Source organism: Coregonus clupeaformis, chromosome 31 (assembly GCF_020615455.1).
Source record: "Coregonus clupeaformis isolate EN_2021a chromosome 31, ASM2061545v1, whole genome shotgun sequence".
Classification (NCBI taxonomy): Eukaryota; Metazoa; Chordata; class Actinopteri; order Salmoniformes; family Salmonidae; genus Coregonus; species Coregonus clupeaformis.
The window spans coordinates 30,737,706-30,760,228 of record NC_059222.1 but is presented as its reverse complement, the minus strand read 5'-3'; the positions used below and the strand labels follow the sequence as shown (position 1 = coordinate 30,760,228).

General features: G+C 43.7%; 1 protein-coding gene across 2 annotated transcripts; it reads left to right on the top strand.

The window, feature by feature from the left end:
• Positions 1–49: 49 nt before the first annotated feature.
• LOC121547402 (nuclear prelamin A recognition factor) lies at positions 50–20,211 on the top strand. Of its 2 annotated transcripts, none has more exons than XM_041858672.2 (11): positions 50–184; positions 8,565–8,651; positions 8,849–9,058; positions 9,582–9,714; positions 9,968–10,102; positions 10,652–10,770; positions 10,938–11,067; positions 15,681–15,753; positions 18,939–19,076; positions 19,277–19,434; positions 19,775–20,211. In XM_041858672.2, the coding sequence occupies exons 2-11, from the start codon at positions 8,595–8,597 to the stop codon at positions 20,032–20,034; spliced, it is 1,413 nt and encodes a 470-aa protein (XP_041714606.1). In that variant the 5' UTR covers positions 50–184; positions 8,565–8,594; the 3' UTR covers positions 20,035–20,211. The 2 variants fall into 2 exon arrangements, with proteins under 2 accessions (XP_041714606.1, XP_041714605.1); XM_041858671.2 differs by lacking the exon at positions 50–184 and adding an exon at positions 4,659–5,961.
• Positions 20,212–22,523: the final 2,312 nt, after the last annotated feature.

Sequence of the window (22,523 nt, the reverse complement as noted above, 5' to 3'; positions counted from 1 at the left end):
CTGTGTTCTGATCCTTTAAAACACAACATCTTCCATGTTAGATCTATTATAAGACTATCTCTTCCCCCTCCAGACCCCCAGTCGCACCTGCGTCCGCACCTGCGTCCCCCCATGGTGGCGCTCTGTGTAGGGGGTAGGAGAAACCTGTGACCAGTCGCAGCACCAGCAGGTAGCCCTTCCCCAGGTAGCGCACCTTCTCCTGAACACACACGTCACGCAGGTGCCTCATGTCCATCACCACTAAGAGACAGAGACAGAGACAGGAGGAGAGGAAGGGTGTGTGAGGGAGATAGGAGGAGCAGTAGAAGAAGGAAGACCCCTGCGCTAACTTTCAATGTGAAAGTACAGGACACATTAGGTGATGTTCCTCACCTTTCTCCTGGCCTCTCCTACACATGGTGAGAATCAGGGCATACATACTGAAGGTCTTCAGCTCTATCACATTCTTGGTCCTCTGTAGCTCAATTGGTAGAGCATGGCACTTGTAACGCCAGAGTAGTGGGTTCGATCCCCGGGACCACCCATACGTAAAAAAAATGTATGCACACGTGACTGTAAGTCGCTTTGGATAAAAGCGTCTGCTAAATGGCATATTATTATTATTATTATTAACAGACAGCCTGTCACGTAGAAAAGCTTCCACAGGATACTGTCTGTAAAGACAAGAAAACAGAGGGATGAGAGACAGGCAGACATTTATTTTTTCATTCTGTCTTAATTATGTCAATGATGACTGGGATTCAAGACAGGGGACAGGCTGGCACTGGTGATGCCTGTAAATCAGGTTGTACCTGAGCTGTAGTTTGCACCTGCCAGGCCAATGGATGCAATACCTGAAATCAGAAAAAGGACCAAATGCTGGGTCAATTTGTTTTTATGACATTGCGTCCAAAGAAATAAACTCAGAAAATACACACACACATCATGATCCTACCTATGAGCAGCGACCAGGAGCGGATGCCAGGCGATCTCTTCAGGTGTAACATGTTGGTGGTGTAGTCCTCTACCTGCATATACCCCATCTTATAGACCGACAGGCAGACATTAATTTTTTTAATACAATATGGATAGGCAAACGCTATATAATATAGAAGAACCATTGCCTACTCTTCTAATTCTGTGGTTACTTCAAGGAAAGAGGGAAGTAGAACATGGCCATGTGGGTTCAATATTGAAGTTATGAATAATGATCACAGATTAATGGAAACCCGGATGTTTAAACAGGGAAATTGTTGGAGCTGAGGGAATGGGGAAGCAGATCTGAAATACAAAAGGCCATGTTTTACTTCTGACATATCCCCCCTTCTCCCTCTTTCCTTGAAGTAAACTCTTAGAACAAAAGTCCCTAAGAGCAGGGTTGCCAGGTCAAGCTAAAATTTCCAGACCAATGACCACTCAAAACGTGCCCAAAAGGCATGAAAACGAGGCGAAAAAAAATTCACAGCAAGAGGAGTTGCCATATTTATACAATAAAACCTTTTCCCATAATGTTATCGAGCCAATTAAGAAGGAATATCGTAGTAACTTGTAACGACGTTAGAAGCTAAATTCAGTTATCCTCAAAAGAATAATTATTGCAAGCTGTGACATGATCAAATAAAGGAATTTGAATTTGTCGCAAGAGAAAATATAATTTGCCCTTATTAAACTCGCCAGATCATTTTCCATCAATGGATGTCGATTTAACTTGTTTGACTGCTATGATTAAGCAATAAGGCACAAGGGGTTATGGTATATGGCTGTTCTTAAGCTTGCTGCAACGCGGAGTGCCTGGATACAGCCGTTAGCCATGGTATATTGGCCATATACCACAAATCCCCGGGGTGCCTTATTACTATTATAAACTGGTTACCAACGTAATTAGAACAGTAAAAAATTTAAATTAAAATCATAGATGGTCTGACGTACCACGGCATTCAGCCAATCAGCATTCAGGGCTCGAACCAGGTTTATAATTGTAGATAAATCCCTTTTGCACATGTGCATAACTATAGATAAATCCGACAGGAGAGTTTGAGCGATGAAAGTTGGACAGAGGATCTCGAAATCTCTGAGCAAGAAACACTTGGACGAACTTTAAAAAATGAATGTTGGGGTATTTTCTGGAAATTGTGCCAGATGTTAAGACTACAAACCATTATGAATGGCCCATTTGCGAAATTGACTTGTCATTTCAATAGGCATAGGTTACAGACTAAAATCTGGGATTCTGATTGAAATTACATTTTGCTATGGTTTGCTTGGATAAAGGCAGGTAGCTTATAGCCCCTGATAGGTCTACATCTCATTTCATTTCAGCCTAGACAAGATTTAGGCAAGATGTATACTGAACGATTTAGCAGTTTGCTTAGTTCAAATTAACAGACTAATTTATTCAACATGAATAGCGAGGCGATTTCGAGGTAAGAACTGCTTGTTTCCCAATATGCTACTGAGGATGGGGTCATAATTTCAATCACTGAATTAAATATTAATCATATGTACAGTACCAGTCAAACGTTTGGACACACCTACTCATTCCAGGGGTTTTCTTTATTTGTACTATTTTCTACATTGTAGAATAATAGTGAAGACATCAAAACTATGAAATAACACATGGAATCATGTAGTAACCCAAGAAAGTGTTAAACAAATCAAACAAATATATTTTATATTTGAGATTCTTCAAAGTAGCCACCCTTTGCCTTGACAGCTTTGTACACTCTTCGCATAAATAAACAGCAAGTGTTTTTTTGTTTTTTTACCAGTAGCCTAATCTGACCGCTGTTACCGTCAATCTAATGCTTTCTAACCACTGATCGGCAATTGCGATAGAGCTTTGATAACTTCCAATTTAATTAAATAAACATGTCCATTAGTAATTACATAATAACACAAGGCTACAACAACAATAAACTGAAGTTATAGGCTATTTATTAAATTGGTTTGCCAGCTCCAGGTAGGCTACACAAGTGGTACATTGATTTGCAATGACTCCAGTGATATCGTCATTTCAATATACACTGCTCCAAAAAATAAAGGGAACACTAAAATAACACACCCTAGATCTGAATGAATGAAATAATCTTATTAAATACTTTTTTCTTTACATAGTTGAATGTGCTGACAACAAAATCACACAAAAATGATCAATGGAAATCAAATTTATCAACCCATGGAGGTCTGGATTTGGAGTCACCCTCAAAATTAAAGTGGAAAACCACACTACAGGCTGATCCAACTTTGATGTAATGTCCTTAAAACAAGTCAAAATGAGGCTCAGTAGTGTGTGTGGCCTCCACGTGCCTGTATGACCTCCCTACAACGCCTGGGCATGCTCCTGATGAGGTGGCGGATGGTCTCCTGAGGGATCTCCTCCCAGACCTGGACTAAAGCATCCGCCAACTCCTGGACAGTCTGTGGTGCAACGTGGCATTGGTGGATGGAGCGAGACATGATGTCCCAGATGTGCTCAATTGGATTCAGGTCTGGGGAACGGGCGGGCCAGTCCATAGCATCAATACCTTCCTCTTGCAGGAACTGCTGACACACTCCAGCCACATGAGGTCTAGCATTGTCTTGCATTAGGAGGAACCCAGGGCCAACCGCACCAGCATATGGTCTCACAAGGGGTCTGAGGATCTCATCTCGGTACCTAATGGCAGTCAGGCTACCTCTGGCGAGCACATGGAGGGCTGTGCGGCCCCCCAAAGAAATGCCACCCCACACCATGACTGACCCACCGCCAAACCGGTCATGCTGGAGGATGTTGCAGGCAGCAGAACGTTCTCCAAGGCGTCTCCAGACTCTGTCACGTCTGTCACATGTGCTCAGTGTGAACCTGCTTTCATCTGTGAAGAGCACAGGGCGCCAGTGGCGAATTTGCCAATCTTGGTGTTCTCTGGCAAATGCCAAACGTCCTGCACGGTGTTGGGCTGTAAGCACAACCCCCACATGTGGACGTCGGGTCCTCATACCACCCTATGAAGTCTGTTTCTGACCGTTTGAGCAGACACATGCACATTTGTGGCCTGCTGGAGGTCATTTTGCAGGGCTCTGGCAGTGCTCCTCCTGCTCCTCCTTGCACAAAGGCGGAGGTAGCAGTCCTGCTGCTGGGTTGTTAACCTCCTACGGCCTCCTCCACGTCTCCTGATGTACTGGCCTGTCTCCTGGTAGCGCCTCCATGCTCTGGACACTACGCTGACAGACACAGCAAACCTTCTTGCCACAGCTCGCATTGATGTGCCATCCTGGATGAGCTGCACTACCTGAGCCACTTGTGTGGGTTGTAGACTCCGTCTCATGCTACCACTAGAGTGAAAGCACCGCCATCATTCAAAAGTGACCAAAACATCAGCCAGGAAGCATAGGAACTGAGAAGTGGTCTGTGGTCACCACATGCAAAACCAGTCCTTTATTGGGGGTGTCTTGCTAATTGCCTATAATTTCCACCTGTTGTCTATTCCATTTGCACAACAGCATGTGACATCTATTGTCAATCAGTGTTGCTTCCTAAGTGGACAGTTTGATTTCACAGAAGTGTGATTGACTTGGAGTTACATTGTGTTGTTTAAGTGTTCCCTTTATTTTTTTGAGCAGTGTATTTTTAAGATAATCTTTGAAAACTAACAATCACCAAAATAAAAACTAGACAGTCAGGGAGAATCTGAAATTCCAAAAATGTCATGGCATGGGACCCCATTGATTTTGTTATAATGTTTGAGTCACACAGATAGCAAAAGAACAAGGCATAGGCTATGGCAAAATTTGTATAATTGCAGGAAATTATATTTTCTGAAAAAACTGACAATTCTCTGTCCCATGGCAAAATGTGTAGAATTGCAGGAAATTAGCTTTGAAACTGAAATTTTTCTCTCAGCCCCATGACAAAATGAATGTGTAGAATTGCAGGAAACTAGCTTTAAAACTGTAAAATGTTCTCTCTGCCCCAAGGCAAAATGTGTAGAAATGCAGGAAATGTGCTTTAAAACAAAATTTGTTTGTCTCTGTGGCCAAGCGGAGGGCCTCTAATACCGGGCCTTTGCACTACACACCAGCCAGGGTCAATAGAAGAAACCACCTTCACCAGCACGTGTCTAAAGCACAGGCCTACTGCTGACCCACAGTTCATCTACTCAACCAGCTCTCAAGACAACGTCTACATTAGAGGAACACTGTAACATTGAAGGGAATGGAATAAGTTATTCTGCAATTTATGTCACGTCGTTCGCGCCTGCTGCTCCCTCGCTCACGTGACTCAGCCAATAGCTGTAGTGCTCTCTCAACTCTCACACACACACATACATACATACCCCTCCGGCCCTCCCCACCACTCACTCACGGTAATAGCCTGCCTCAGCAGCAGGTCTTTCTTCCGGGTTACGTCTATGCTGATTGGATGATAACATGAGCTACAGTTTATCCACCCCCTCATGATAAAAATGTAGAGGCAACAATGTAGCAATATTTATAACAACTTGTCTCGGATATTTTAATAACACAAACTCATAGAAGAAGAAAAAAAACGCATCTCAATCATTTGTGATTTTAAGAGTGTCTTACAGTACTAGAATATAGTCATTGATTTATACCGAAAGTGGGAGGAAAAAAAACGTTTTCACATGGCGCGTGACGCACGCAAAGAGTTTTACGCATGCGCCCTTGATTGACTGGGGCTCAATGGAGTCACTCATGTTTTCTTATAGCACAATGGTCACGAATTCTGAAGTGAAGCGGTCTGGAAAACCGGTCTCGAACCCCCGACTAATTTCTACATCAGCGGGTCTTGTGACAGAAACCGTCGCGGAGTCGCATATTGTCCATTGTAGCCTTTCAGTGGTATCGTAATTGCTCCAGATATTGTTGAGTAAACATTGCTACATATTACCCTGGCTCAAACTCCCCCTCTCTCCTTTACGCAACAGCTTGAAAGGTGTCTAAAGTCATTTGTATAAAGGCAGAATAGTAGAAAACGTCCACCCGGTGAGTGAGTGAGTGAGTGAGTGCAGTGATGTAATAAATACATGTATTTATTGATATATTATATTTTACTAATACATTAACTCTTTTTTTTTTTTTACTGTATCCTTTTTTTGTTTTTGTTTGAATCAAATATTACAGACAATCGACGTCATTGAGTCCAATAATTGCCAAGAACATAAAAGATACACACAAAAAATGACTTATAAGATAATTCGTTATAATATTGGACTTTAGGCAAGCTTTTCTTATTATTTAGTAGTTTCAGAGACTCAATTGAAACAAATTCTCTCAAAAACACTTTAAAGCAGGGGGTTGATTAAAAAAAATAAAAAATGGTTTTGTTGATATAACATTTATCAACCAAAATCATGACATTAGTTCTACATTTCAAAGAGTTCAGAGTACTGTCAAAAAGGTAAAAAACATTTTTGCATATATCCCGAGTGGCGCAGCGGTCTAAGGCACTGCATCTCAGTGCTTGAGGCGTCATTACAGACCCCCTGGTTCGATTCCAGGCTGTATCATAGCCGGCGGTGATTGGGAGTCCCATAGGGCGGCGCACAATTGGCCCAGTGTCGTCCGGGTTTGGCCGGTGTAGGCCGTCATTGTAAATATGAATTTGTTCTTAAATGACTTGCCTAGTTAAATAAAGGTATTTTTTTTTTTTTTTTTTTTACATTTTACTCAGTATGTAGTACTCCATATCTCTCCAAAATCTAATAGTGTTAGAACAACTGTAAAACAAATGTGTCAGCGTTGCAGGTTCATCATTGTCATCAATGTACACCCATACACAAAAAAAATGTATGCACGCATGACTGTAAGTCGCTTTGGATAAAAGCGTCTGCTAAATGGCATATTATTATTATTATTATTATAATGTCTGTAAACCTTTACACCATTGTGTTGGAGGGGTACATATTGTGCAAAAATATTTAGGTGCACCTCTCTTATCTTATTAGAAATACAAAATTTTAAGGGACAAAGCCAAGACTTTCACCACTGAATGTCTGATAGTTGTGAATTAAAAAAGGATTTCCCTCTGTGTGATCTTTCTTTTGCTATAAAACTATTCTCTTTATGTGTTTATGTGTACACTTGGGACTTTTGATATAAATACCATTAATAAATAGACTAGGTTATATTCTAAGTGTATCTTGAAAACGCATATTACTTTTCATTAGATGGGAAATACCTGAGGGAATAGCATTAACCACAGAGCGATATTCTTTGTATGTGACAGAAAAGGCTTTGACTCTTAAAAAGACCTCATAACTTAACGTTTGGCCACCACTATCAAACATGTCACCAAAAAATATGATATTTTCTCTATCCAATGTTGCATAAAAATACTTTTGTTTTTAAATAGTGATATTACCATTATTCCACAGAATAGCTTTGAGGCGAAAAGTCATGCTCAAAACATAATTTCCATGCCATAGTGCTTGCTGATAACATTTTGATAATTTAATGTTGTTATTAAAGATTCAGGAGATTCTATGCAGTCTTTCAACCACTTAATCTTAAAGGTATTATTCATATCCACAAAATCCAATAACTCAAAACCTCCTCCTGCCTTGGTTGCAGAGAGAACTTACTTTTTTTAAGGTGATGATATATGTTTTTCCACACAGTTGGTAAATTAATTGTTAATCTTCTTACATGTGGATTCATGTACAAAAAGAGAGAGAGCTGGATAAACAAACTGAGATACACCCTCAGCCTTTGTTAAAAGAACCCTTCCTAACTAAAACATTTAATGGCTGATGATGGACCCTGGTATGGACGTCATAGGTTATCTGAGCCATGCCAGACATTGCACATTTGTTGCCAAGCAAGGAATTTTTTTCTCCCGCCTCCAATTACTGTTTAGTTAGAGATTTAAAACTACCAGAAAGCATAATCATAGATAATTATCCCTTACCAGGATATAAACAGCTAAATAAATTGCTGTTTATATTGGGTCCTGGTAATAGGCCTATATGTTCTCACAGAGGCTTCAGCCTTTATTTAGCAGTTATTATATAAATTATGATGATGAATGATGTATAATAATGATCTATTGTTATTTTTGTCTTTATTTACTGTATACTATGTACGCCAATTTTGAATACAGTAGCCTACTCGGAGGACACACACACAGATGACTTGGGGTTTGGGTCCATTCTTTGGATCTTCATCAACATAATAGTTATCATAGTGTACCTATGTAATAGCCTATACAAATAAAGCTTTATTGCCTGCCTATTGACACACTTGGTGCAATTATGTGTGCTTTGTTGTGATATGGAAGCTGTTTTGTCGGCAGTTTACCATCTTTATTATATGCTGCTGTAATAGGCTGCTTTTGAGATAAGAATAATGATCCTGATTGGTTAGGACAGGGTTAATGATGTAGAAGTTGGGTGGAGTTGAGTCACACATACACCCAAATACTAGCATTTTAGTTTGGATCGTACAGTAGTTGGCATGACAGTTGTCCAAGGAGAATGTGTAGAAGTGTTGTGAAGATTCCAGGTCTACTCCAGAGTTGGATGGCTACTGCAGAGTTAGGTCTACTGTTGAGTTGGATGGCTTACTGATCCTGCTCCTGTGTTTGTAAGAAATCCAACCCACAGCCATTTCACAGAAAAATGTCAGAAGTGAACATCGGAAGACGCAAGGAGAAGTGTGAGAACTGCACTAAACAGGTAAGCCCATGGAATGTTTGTGGTTTCACTGTGCAGTGTGGAAGTGTCTTTCTGCAACTGAAATTGTCTATCCAGTTGTATTTGTCCCAGTTGTTTGAGTGCATTACTTTTAGCATATTATAGTAAAAAAATATATATTGTGTCCAATTCTAACCTTGAATAATTTATTGATGTGTTGGTTGATTGGTCATTTCCAGTGCAACAAGAAGCAGAGTGATGAAGGCATTAGCTTCCTTCCAGAGAAAGATGTAGCCAACAGAGAAGTCCCTGCCTCCTCCCATCTACTCAAGCAGCAGGTGTTGCTGAGTGCCTGTCTGTCCTGTGAGGGCTGTGTGTCCGAGGAGGAGAGCCTAAAGATCTCCCAACAGAACCTGGAGGAGATGGCCCGCGTCCTGGGCCTCAACAAGGTACTACTGGGCCACTGACCAGGCTACCTGGGTCGTATTCAATAGGCACCAAATGGAAGAAAACAACTGAAACAGGGAGGGACTACCTGAATATACCCAATAAGAACCGCTTTTTTTCCTTTTTCGTTGCAAAGGGTTTTGCTGAGGTGGTCCCTAATGAATGCAAACCTGGACACCTCACATGATTATCCTCCCTAAGCACTTGTGGACATCTGCGAGGCTTTGTGATGTCAATGCTTCAATAGTAGCTAAAGAGACAAGGTTGTATATTGTCTGAGAGGAAAGAGGAACAATTGGGTTATCTTTGCTGTACTTAGTTTCCAGATCACCTCATGTCAGATTTGTTTTAATGTGTGTTGTTATTGCTGGTCTCTTTTCCTGGCATGCAGACTGATTGTTTGGTTTCAGTTTGTTTCACTTCACTGAAATGTGTGGGGCATTCAGTGTTGACGCCAGGTAAATGGTCTCTTTCTTCTCGGCCAAAGTTTGACATGTCCCTCTCTCCCTCTTTTTATAATTGCAGAAGTGTGATGTGTCCAAACACAAGGTCCTGGTGGTGTCGGTGTGTCCCCAGTCTCTGCCTTTCTTCGCTGTCAAGTTTGGTCTGGACATTCCTGAGGCCACACGCAAACTTTGTGGCTTCCTCAAGAGCCTGGGTAAGTGAGCGTGTACAGTACCTATGTCTCTGTGTTGATTTGAACTGGGAATTCCAGACAAGCCCTGTAGTTTCTTCAAATGTCGTTGTGTGTGTGGTGAGAGAGAGAGTGTGATGTATGAGTGATTAGTAGAACACAGTGTGTGTATGTGAAATATAAGTGCGGTACATTCATTGTCATCTACCATACCAGATGAATCATTCTCTTCCTTTCGCTCTCACCCCCCTACCGCACCATCCCTTTCTGTCTGTAGGAGTGCAGTATGTGTTTGATACTACTCTAGCTGCAGGGTTCAGTATTCTGGAGAGCCAGAGAGACTTTGTCCAGAGGTACAGCAGGAGGCACCATGATAGCCACGCCCTACCCATGTTCACCTCCTCCTGTCCAGGTAATATTTACTCACTCTCCTCCTTCCTCCTCTTCCTCCTCTTGTTCCTCCTCCGCCGCCTCCCCCCGACCATCTACACACACGCGCACACACACACACACACACACACACACACACACACACACACACACACACACACACACACACACACACACACAGCTGAGTATAAAATGTTAAGCAGCTTTGTTGTGTTTCAGTTTAACATTTGTGTGTGCTGTTTGAGGGAAGTGTAGTGGTATTAAGCTAAGGTTATTAAGGGTTGGACCTAGCTCCCAGTTGAAAGTAGAGATAGCAGAGCCGGGCTGGGAGGGAGAGATACAGACACAGCCTCACACCACTCCCTTCCCTGGAGATAGGCCCTTCAGGAGAGGAGTCGCTCTCCCTCTCCTGCTCTCTCATTCGCTCTCTCTTGCACTCGTTCTCCTTATGTTCTCTTTTTTTTCTGTTTCAGTCTTGCTCGCTCTACATCTTTCTCTGACCCCAACCCTTTAGATAATAAAACCATAAGCTTAGGACTCAAGTGAATTTCATTATTCTATTTCTGTTCAGGGTGGATCCGGTACGCTGAGCGTGTTCTGGGCAGTCTGGTCACTCCTCACATCTGTACGGCCAGGTCTCCTCAACAGATCATGGGCTGTCTGGTCAAAGACTATTTCACCAAACAACAGGTCAGCACTATTCGTGTGTTATAACAACCTATCCCATACAATTAAATGAAACTCATGAGAACATGTGAATAGTGATTGATGCCACACTATTCATGTGTTATAACCGTGTTACTCATCTCACACAACAGGTGAATAGTGTTTTATATGTGTCTGCTTTGTGTTTGTAGAAGCTGAGCCCAGACAAGCTTTACCATATCGTGGTGGCTCCATGCTTCGATAAGAAACTGGAGGCGGTGCGAGGGGAGTTCTACAACAGTCTCCTGGAGAGCAGAGACGTGGACTGTGTCCTCACATCAGGTACTATGCTCTCATTACCTCTACAGTGCATTCGGAAAGTATTCACACCCCTTGACTTTTTCCACATTTTGTTACGTTACAGACTTATTCTAAAATTGAATAAATAAACACACAATGCCCCATAATGACAAAGCAAAAACAGGTTTTTTAAAATGTTTGCAAATGTATTAAAAATATATATACGTAAGTATTCAGACCCTTTGCTATGAGACTTGAAATTGAGCTGAGGTACATCCTCTTTCCATTGATCATCCTTGAGATGTTTCTACAACTTGATTGGAGTCCACCTGTGGTAAATTCAATTGATTGACATGAAAAACCCAATGGTTACTCTGACAGAGCTCCAGAGTTCCTCTGTGGAGTTGGGAGAACCTTCCAGAAGGACAACCATCTCTGCAGCACTCCACCAATCAGGCCTTTATGGTAGAGTGGCCAGTTCGGAAGCCACTCCTCAGTAAAAGGCACGATAGCCCGCTTAGAGTTTGCCAAAAGGCACCTAAAGGACTCGCAGACCATGAGAACCAAGATTGAACTCTTTGGCCTGAATACCAAGCGTCACATCTGGAGGAAACCTGGCACCATCCCTACAGTGAAGCATGGTGGTGGCAGCATCATGCTGTGGGGATGTTGTTCAGCGGCAGGGACTGGGAGACTAGTCCGGATCGAAGGAAAGATGAACAAAGCAAAGTACAGAGAGATCCTTGATGAAAACCTGCTCCAGAGCGGACCTCAGACTGGGGCGAACATTCATCTTCCAACAGGACGACCCTAAGCACACAGCCAAGACAACGCAGGAGTGGCTTCCGGACAAGTTTCTGAATGTCCTTGCGTGGCCCAGCCAGAGCCCAGACTTTAACCCGATCGAACATCTCTGGAGATACCTGAAAATAGCTGTGCAGCGACGCTCCCCATCCAACCTGACAGAGCTTGAGAGGATCGGCAGAGAAGAATGGGAGAAACTCCCCAAATACAGGTGTGCCAAGCTTGTAGCGTCATACCCAAGAAGACTCAAGGCTGTAATCGCTGCCAAAGGTGCTTCAACAAAGTACTGAGTAAAGGGTCTGAAAACCTATGTAAATGTGATATTTCAGTTGTTTCTTTGGTATTTTTTGCAAAACAATCTAAAAACCTGTTTTTGCTTTGTCATTATGGTGTATTGTGTGTTTATTTAATCAATTTTAGAATAAGACTGTAACGTAACAAAATGTGGAAAAAGTCAAGGGGTCTGAATACTTTCTGAATGCACACTACCTTGATTACATAAGTATTCAATACATGTTAGTCACCTTTGGCAGCGATTACAGCTGTGAGTCTTTCTGGGTAAGTCTCTTAAGAGTTTTGCACACCTGGATTGTACAATATTGGCACATTATTCTTTAAAAAATTCTTCAAGATCTGTCAAGTTGGTTGTTGATCATTGCTAGACAGCCATTTTCAAGTCTTGCCATAGATTTGTAGGCTAATTTACGTCAAAACTGTAAGCAACTCCAGTGTATAAAAAAAATAATGTATGCACTCACTAACTGTAAGTCGCTCTGGATAAGAGCGTCTGCTAAATGACTAAAATGTAAATGTATATTTGGCCTTGTGTTTTAGGTTATTGTGAAGGTAAATTTGTCTCCCAGTGTCTGTTGGAAAGCAGACTGAACCAGGTTTTTGCCTGTGCTTAGCTCCATTCCGTTTATTTTATCCTAAAAAACTCCCTAGTCCTTGCCGATGACAAGCAGCCACCACCATGCTGGAAAATATGAAGAGTGCTACTTGGTGATGTGTTGTGTTGGATTTGCCGCAAACATGACGCTTTGTATTCTGGACATAAAGTTAATTTCTTTGCCACATTCTTTGCAGTTTTACTTCAGTCCCTTATTGCAAACAGGATGCATGTTTTGGAATATTTTTATTCTGTACAGGCTTTCTTCTTTTCATCCACAGTTTTCTCCCATCACGGCCATTAAACTCTATGACTGTCCCTGAGCAGTTTCCTTGCTCTCCGGCAACCGAGTTAGGAAGGACGCCTGTATCTTTGTAGTGACTGTGTGTATTAATACACCATCCAAAGTGTAATTAATAACTTCAACATGCTCAAAGGAATATTCAATGTCTGCTTTTTTTACCCATCTACCAATAGGTGCCCTTCTTTGTGAGGCATTTGAAAACATCCCTGTTCTTTGTGGTTGAATATGTTTGAAATTCAATTCTTGACTGAGTGAGGTAGTCATTCAAAAATTATGTTCAACACTATTATTGCACACAGTCCATGCAACTTATTATGTGACTTGTTAAGCACATTTTTACCCCTGCACTTATTTAGGCTTACCATAACAAAGGGCTGTCACGCTTTGGCTCTGGGGACTCTTTAATGTTGAGCCAGGGTGTTAGTTTCTATGTTTTGTGTTTCTATGTTGGCCGGGGTGCTTCTCAATCAGAGGCAACGTGAATCAGCTGTTGCTTGTTGTCTCTGATTGGGCACCATACTTAGGTAGTCGTTTGGCATTTGTGTGGTGTGGTATCTTGTTCCGTGTTGGTTTGTTTGTTAAACCGAGGACTTCACGTTTCGTTTTGTCGTTTTTGTTCGTTGTGTAAGTACTCTAATAAAAGATGTACGCATTCCAAGCTGCGCCTTGGCCCGTTTCTTCAAATGATGAGCGTGACAGAAGATACCACCTCAACTGGGTCAAGCAGCGTGAAGAGGAGAGAGGTTGGACTTGGGAGCAGAGGATGGAGAGTCTGGCGAGAGCCATGGAGGCCATATCCACGGGGGAGAGACAAGCCCAATACATTTTTAGGGGGGGGCTCACACCGTGGACGACGGGCCTGCTGGAGGCAGATAAGGGGCGAGTTTGTGGACAAGGAGAGAAGGCCACCGGGTTACGGGAGCCATTGGTGATTAGAGGGAAGGAAAGTGTAGAGGCACGGCGAGAGGTACTGAAGTGTGTTGCCAGTCCGGTCCGGCCCGTTCCTGATCCCCGTATAAGGCCAGTGGTGTGTGTTCCCAGTGTGGTCCGGTCTGTTCCTGTCCCTCGCACCAAGCCTGTGATGCACGTCGCCAGCCCGGCCCGGCCTGTTCCTGCCCCTCGCACCAAGCCAATGGTGCGCGTCGCCAGCCCAGCCCGGCCTGTTCCTGCCCCTCGCACCAAGCCTATGGTGCGCGTCGCCAGCTCGGCCCGGCCTGTTCCTGCCCCTCGCACCAAGCCAATGGTGGGCGTCGCCAGCCCGGCCCGGCCTGTTCCTGCCCCTCGCACCAAGCCAATGGTGCGCGTCGCCAGTCCGGTCCGGCCTGTTCCTGCTCCCCGCACCAAGTCAATGGTGCGCGTCGCCAGCCCGGCCCGGCCTGTCCCTGCTCCCCGCACCAAGCCTGTGGTGCGCGTCGTCAGCCCGGTCCGGCCTGTTCCTGCTCCCCGCACCAAGCCAGTGGTGCGCTTCGTCAGCCCGGTTCGGCCCGTCCCTGCTCCCCGCACCAAGCCAATGGTGCGCGTCGTCAGCCCGGTCCGGCCCGTCCCTGCTTCCCGCACCAAGCCTGTGGTGCGCGGCGTCAGTCCGGCACAGCCCGTGCCCGTTTCACAGGTGCCTGGTCAGGTACCGGTCAGCTGCTCCACACCGGAGCCTAAGCAATCCGCTCCACCGATGTCCAGTCCAGCTCCAGCCAGCGGGACCAGACCAGGGGCACTACGGGGGGGTTGTTAGAGGGTGGGGGTCACGCCCGGAGCCGGATCCGCCGCCGAGGTGGAATGCCCACCCGGTCCCTCCCCTGTGGTGTTTGGTTGGCGCGGTCGCAGTCCGCGCCTTTGGGGGGGGGTACTGTCACGCCCTGGCTCTGGGGACTCTTTAATGTTGAGCCAGGGTGTTAGTTTCTATGTTTTGTGTTTCTATGTTGGCCGGGGTGGTTCTCAATCAGAGGCAACGTGAATCAGCTGTTGTTTGTTGTCTCTGATTGGGAACCATACTTAGGTAGTCGTTTGGCATTTGTGTGGTGTGGTATCTTGTTCCGTGTTGGTTTGTTTGTTAAACCGAGGACTTCACGTTTCGTTTTGTCGTTTTTGTTCGTTGTGTAAGTACTCTAATAAAAGATGTACGCATTCCACGCTGCGCCTTGGCCCGTTTCTTCAAATGACGATCGTGACAAGGGCTTGAATAGTTATTGACTCAAGACATTTCAGCTTTTCATGTGTAATTAATTTCCAAAGAATTCAAAAACGTAATTGTGTGTAGGCCAGTGACACAAAATCTAAATTTCATCCATTTTAAATTCAGGCTGTAACACAACAGAATGTGGAAAAAGTCAAGGGTTGTTAATACTTTCTGAAGTCACTGTATATCTATCCTCTCTACCTCTTTCTTTCTCTCTCTCTCTTTTCATCAACCACTTTCTTCCTGTCATCATTTACAGCCTCTACCTCTCACAGGATGTAACTCGATGCATCATGCCAGCTATACTTTCAGTTCCCTGTCTCCAAGACCTAGACCCACTTCATTTTCCCCCTCTCTAAACCCAGAAATGGAGGAATATCAGACAGTGAGGCATATCATTCATGTTTATACTGTAAACCTGTAGGTTTAGGCTTTATAAGTTGTCCGATGTTTAATGTAAGACTGTGAATCTGTGTGTGTTCCAGGGGAGGTGTTCCACATGATGGAGCAGATGAAGGTGTCATTAGCAGATCTGGACCCCGTCCCTCTAGACCACGTGTGAGTGTTTCACTTTTCACTGGCCTCTCATCAGGAAGTTTGTGTCAGTGCTCAATGTGGGGCTCATTGCTCAGTGAAGCGGTGATCTGTGTGTGTATGTGTAGGTGTGTGTACATGTGTGTACGCCCCTAGGCTTTGGAATGGTCTGCCAGAGGAGATCAGGCTTGCAGATTCAGTGCCTCTGTTCAAATCACTGCTGAAGACACACTTTTATAAAGATGCTTTTAATGTAGGATTTCAATGTAGGATTTTAATTAGTTATCTTTTTTCATTATCCTTCCTCCTAATCAAATCAAATGAAGCTTTATTTATACAGCACATTTCAGACATGAAATGCAACACAATGTGGTTTACAGGAATCAACAAATAAAAACACTGAAAAGAAAAGCTGAAATATTTACTACACAACAAACATAAGATAAAAAACAAAAGAATGACAAACTGAACAACTAAAAAGCACCCTGAGGAAAAGCAAAGCTAAAAAGATGTGTTTTAAGATCTCTTTTAAAAATGTCCACAGTTTCAGCCCCCCTCAGGTTCTCTGGCATGCTATTCCAGAGGCTGACTCTCCATGCCTCTTGGTCCTAGGCTTTGGGGATAATTAAAAGGCCAGTGCCAGAGGACCTGAGGGACCTACTGGGTACATAACATAAATGTCTGACATGTATTGGGGTGCACAATCGTGGATTAATTTAAAAAACAATAGAAGAATCTTAAAATGAATTCTAAAACTCACAGGCAGCCAGTGCAGAGACCTTAAAACCGGTGTAATGTGTGCTCACCGTCTGGTCTTGGTCAGTACCCGTGCTGCAGCATTCTGTGTGTTTTGCAGTTGACCAATGGCTTTCTTGGGTAGACCAGACAGGAGAGCATTGCAGTAGTCAAGCCTGCTTGTAATAAAAGCATGGATGAGTCTCTCTGTATCAGCCTGAGAGAGAAACGGCCGCACCATGGCAATGTTCCTCAGGTGGTAAAAAGCTATTTTGGTCACATTCCTAATGTTTGATTCAAAATGTAGTTCAGAATCTAAAATAACACCTAGGTTTTTTACCTGGTGTTTTATCTTTATTGCCCATGAATAACATATATGAACTGAACAGTACCGGAACCAAAATCTAACCTTGTGGAACGCCACGTGATAAGTATTTTCTCTGAGTTATGTTCACCAAGGGTGACAAAAAACTATTGACCGGTTAAATAGGTCCTAAACCAATTTAGAACTGGACCGGAGAGGCCAACCCACCTCTCCAGTCTGTCCAGAAGGACATAATGGTTAACAGTGTCGAATGCAGCACTTAAATCTAAGAGAAATTTGAAAAATACAGTTGGTACTTAAAAAATCTATCTGGACACCCAGTTTCTCCAGAATTTTGCTTAAGAATGAAAGGTTGGAGATTGGCCGAAAATTGCTAAGAACTGAATAATCTACACTGCACAAAAAAATAAAGGGATCACTTAAACAACACAATGTAACTACAAGTCAATCACACTTCTGTGAAATCAAACTGTCCACTTAGGAAGCAACACTGATTGACAATAAATGTCACATGCTGTTGTGCAAATGGTATAGACAACAGGTGGAAATTATAGGCAATTAGCAAGACACCCCCAATAAAGGACTGGTTTTGCAGGTGGTGACCACAGACCACTTCTCAGTTCCTATGCTTCCTGGCTGATGTTTTGGTCACTTTTGAATGCTGGCGGTGCTTTCACTCTAGTGGTAGCATGAGACGGAGTCTACAACCCACACAAGTGGCTCAGGTAGTGCAGCTCATCCAGGATGGCACATCAATGCGAGCTGTGGCAAGAAGGTTTGCTGTGTCTGTCAGCGTAGTGTCCAGAGCATGGAGGCACTACCAGGAGACAGGCCAGTACATCAGGAGACGTGGAGGAGGGCAACAACCCAGCAGCAGGACTGCTACCTCCGCCTTTGTGCAAGGAGGAGCAGGAGAAGCACTGCCAGAGCCCTGCAAAATGACCTCCAGCAGGCCACAAATGTGCATGTGTCTGCTCAAACGGTCAGAAACAGACTCCATGAGGGTGGTATGAGGGCCCGACGTCCACAGGTGGGGGTTGTGCTTACAGCCCAACACCGTGCAGGACGTTTGGCATTTGCCAGAGAACACCAAGATTGGCAAATTCGCCACTGGCGCCCTGTGCTCTTCACAGATGAAAGCAGGTTCACACTGAGCACATGTGACAGACGTGACAGAGTCTGGAGACGCCGTGGAGAACGTTCTGCTGCCTGCAACATCCTCCAGCATGACCGGTTTGGCGGTGGGTCAGTCATGGTGTGGGGTGGCATTTCTTTGGGGGGCCGCACAGCCCTCCATGTGCTCGCCAGAGGTAGCCTGACTGCCATTAGGTACCGAGATGAGATCCTCAGACCCCTTGTGAGACCATATGCTGGTGCGGTTGGCCCTGGGTTCCTCCTAATGCAAGACAATGCTAGACCTCATGTGGCTGGATTGTGTCAGCAGTTCCTGCAAGAGGAAGGCATTGATGCTATGGACCGCCCGTTCCCCAGACCTGAATCCAATTGAGCACATCTGGGACATCATGTCTCGCTCCATCCACCAATGCCACGTTGCACCACAGACTGTCCAGGAGTTGGCGGATGCTTTAGTCCAGGTCTGGGAGGAGATCCCTCAGGAGACCATCCGCCACCTCATCAGGAGCATGCCCAGGCGTTGTAGGGAGGTCATACAGGCACGTGGAGGCCACACACACTACTGAGCCTCATTTTGACTTGTTTTAAGGACATTACATCAAAGTTGGATCAGCCTGTAGTGTGGTTTTCCACTTTAATTTTGAGGGTGACTCCAAATCCAGACCTCCATGGGTTGATAAATTTGATTTCCTTAGCACATTCAACTATGTAAAGAAAAAAGTATTTAATAAGATTATTTCATTCATTCAGATCTAGGATGTGTTATTTTAGTGTTCCCTTTATTTTTTTGAGCAGTGTAGATTTTGTTTCTTTGTTAGTACTTCTATTTTATTATTTTATGATGTGAAGTACTTTTTTACTTGTATTGAAAAGTGCTATACAAATAGTTATTATTATTATTATTATTATTATTATTATTATTATTATGCGTGTGTACGTGTGTCTGTGAGTGTATTTCTGTGTGTTAGGTTCAGTGACTCAGAGTGTGTAACGTTCTCCTCCATCTCCATGTTAGCCTGGGTGAGGCGGGGGACCCAGCCTTGGTGAGACACCAGGGCAGAGGATCGGAGGGCTTCCTGGAACACATCTTCAAATACGCTGCATCTGAACTGTTTGGTCTGGATGTAGAGGAGATCACATACAAGACTCTCAGGTAAGGTGGGAGGAGGGGAGAGAGGGATGACCGGGAGAGAGAGAAAGATTGAAGACCTTGAACTGAGAAAGATGGCAAGGGAGGGATGAGAGCAGAGAGGGGTAGAAAAGGGGGTAGAGGAAGCAGGCTGTAAAAGAGGGAGTGAGTTTAAATATCCCATCTCCCTCTCATTCTGTCTCCCCCTCCCTTCCTTCCTCTAGGAACCGTGACTTCCAGGAGGTGTGTCTGGAGCGGGAAGGGGAGGTGCTGCTGCAGTTTGCATCCGTCTATGGCTTCAGGAACATCCAGACCCTGGTCCACCGCATGAGGAAAGGACACGTCCCCTACCAATTGGTGGAAGTGCTCTCCTGCCCAGGAGGTAACCCATTGGCCCAGCCACCTCAGTCACATCTACTTCCTAGTTCTGGTTTGGTTTTGGGTAAATGTGACGAGGCAATTGTGAAAACCTGTTTGTGTTAGAAATTCTTGCGCAAACAATTTTTTTACAATTGAGTAACCCCAGATTAGGCTGCCAGTGAATTTAAATCCACAGGTGCGAGTCTAAAAAATGTAACTGAGGAAGCTGAATTCATGTAGAAACTACAGTAGAAATTTAGTGTGATCTTTATTGTCCCAATGAATGTTGACCCTTCATTCTCCCATCTTCTCTCTCTCGCCACTCTTCTATTCTCTCCCCCATCTCCCCTCTCTCTCCCCAGGTTGTATGAGTGGTCGTGGGCAGGCGCAGGGAGAGACAGGAGGTCGGGTGGACAAGGCCTTGGTTCAGCAGATGGAGGAGGCCTACAGCAGTCTACCAGTCAGGCTGCCTGACACCAACCCTGTCCTACACATACTCTACCAGGACTGGCTGGAGGGACAGGACTCAACGCACACAAACACACTCCTACACACACAGTACACACAGCAGAGCCCCAGCCAGACATGGACACACACACAGCCCCCGCACATACAGTGGTGAGACACACACACACCTCTCGTACACACCCACACACACAGAAAACTCAAACACACCTCAACATCCAAAAGCCCAATATGAGGGGTATCAGGACCTTGGGGCATCATTTTACATTACATTTTAGTCATTTAGCAGACGCTCTTATCCAGAGCGACTTACAGTTAGTGAATACATATTTTTTTATACTGGCCCCCCGTGGGAATCGAACCCACAACCCTGGCGTTGCAAACGCCATGCTCTATCAACTGAGCTACATCCCTGCCGGCCATTCCCTCCCCTACCCTGGACGACGCTGGGCCAATTGTGCGCCGCCCATGAGTCTCCCGGTCGCGGCCGGCTGCGACAGAGCCTGGATTCGAACCAGGATCTCTAGTGGCACAGTTAGCATCACTGACTCTTTCTCTTCTAAGGACCACTGCAATGGTTCCCATATGTACCATTGTATAGGCGGGGAGGGCCAGAGGACCTGGATGTTGCTTTTGTGGTCCTTTGCATCCTGCCTAAAGAATAATCTATGGAAAATACTGGACCAATATATCCCAGAAAGACTTGATTCTGAACTTACTTAAATCCGCCACAAGGTGGAGCTGTTGTTCCATCTATTTCACTGCTCTAGACCGCTGTGGAGGCTGGTCCACTGTGCTCTCACACCATGGAGGGGAAACGAAGCTATGGGAAAATGACACTAGTGCCAAATATGTGGGCTCGATTCCAGAGGGAATCAATTATGTGACGGACCACAACATTTAATCCAGAGGCACACATTTGCATTTAATCTGCCAGCCAAAGGAGCAATAACCCAGTTAACATGTACTGAATGTTAAGCCTGTAAGTAGGTCTAGATGCCTTAGTAGTAATGCATTTCAGAGGGGTAAAAATATCCAAAATGTTCAACATAAAACCAGGTGTACTTGTTTCAACTGTGAAATGTATATGTTATTTTGTCTCCTGTGATTCCAAAATGCTAAATGATCAATCAATTGCTAGATCTTCTCACTAAAAATGCTGATAGTGCTGTTGTGACTGCCATTTGCATTGCATGTGTTCATCCATGTCATAATCACTGCAACCATCTTGGCCTTATTATGGCCATATGATATATAATCAGGGCCATGGGTTTTACCTGACCAGGAAAAACTCCTGATTCAGACTATTTAGATGCACCTTAAGTGTAGCTAGCTCTTCAAAGTGGTACAAAACAACTTTTAATTTGTCTTGACCTTTTAAGTTTAATGTTTTGTTCGTGTTCAAACACACAATCTGTAATTCGAACAATAACAATAATTTAGTAAACAGCTGAGGGATAGGGATGGAGAAATGTAACCACTCTCAAATTCATAGACAGAGCTTTTGAGACTTACCATTTATGATTTCAAAATTATAATTTTAACCATAACAAATCAAATTGTATTTGCCAAATGCTTTGTAAACAACAGGTGTAGACTAACAGTGAAATGCTAACTTACGTGTCCTTTTCCAACAATGCTTAGTTAAAGATATAAAATAAAACACGAGGAATGAATACACAGTGAATAACAATAATGTTTTGTTTATATTTACATTGTTTTAGAAACAAATTAATATATTTAGGGTTCTGATGGGGTACGACAGTTGATCTAAGCTCATGAGGCATTTATAAGTAGTATATTTTTCAAGTCCAAATATGAGTGTACCAATCACAGATTGTCCCTTTTAAGGTTATTGTTTTATTTTACCAGTGTCACACATGTTGAGCATTAAAACAATTCTAACCTGGAAATCAGTCTGATTTGAATTCATTCTGAAATGGGACTGGGAATATATCCCTCTCGCTCTTGCTCTTGCTCTCGCTCTCGCTCTCTCTCTCTCTCTCTCTCTCTCTCTCTCTCTCTCTCTCTCTCTCTCTCTCTCTCTCTCTCTCTCTCTCTCTCTCTCGCGCACTCTCTCTAGAATGCTTTAGACTCTAGATCCTAGAATTTTGAAAATGTGTGGAAAACACATCAAATCATCCACCTCTGTTCTGACAAAGATAAAGGGATGCAAAGGTTGCATTTTAGTAGTGCAGGCTGGGGCTCTTTCACCTCTGTAAACTATAGTTTCAAGTTTTAATGTCACATGCACAAGTACAGTTTCTTGCAAACTCAAAACCCCAAAATGCAATAATCAATAACAATGTATTACTAGAAAATAAACACGAGAAATAAGAATAGGAAATATGAAATACACAATTAAGTAAGTAAGTAAGCATATTATATACAGGAAATATTTAAAAATCATATCCATTACCATATTTACATGTGCAGGGATACTGGAGTGATGGAAGTAGATATGTATAGGGGTAAGGGGACAAGGCAACAGGATATAAGATAAACAGAGTAGCAGCAGCTTGCATGTGAGTGGGTGTGTAGAGTCAGTATAAACTGTATGTGCATATTATGTGTGAGTGAGAAAATAATGGAGTAAGTGTTTGTGTGTGTGTGTGTGTGTGTGTGTGTGTGTGTTTGGAGTGACAA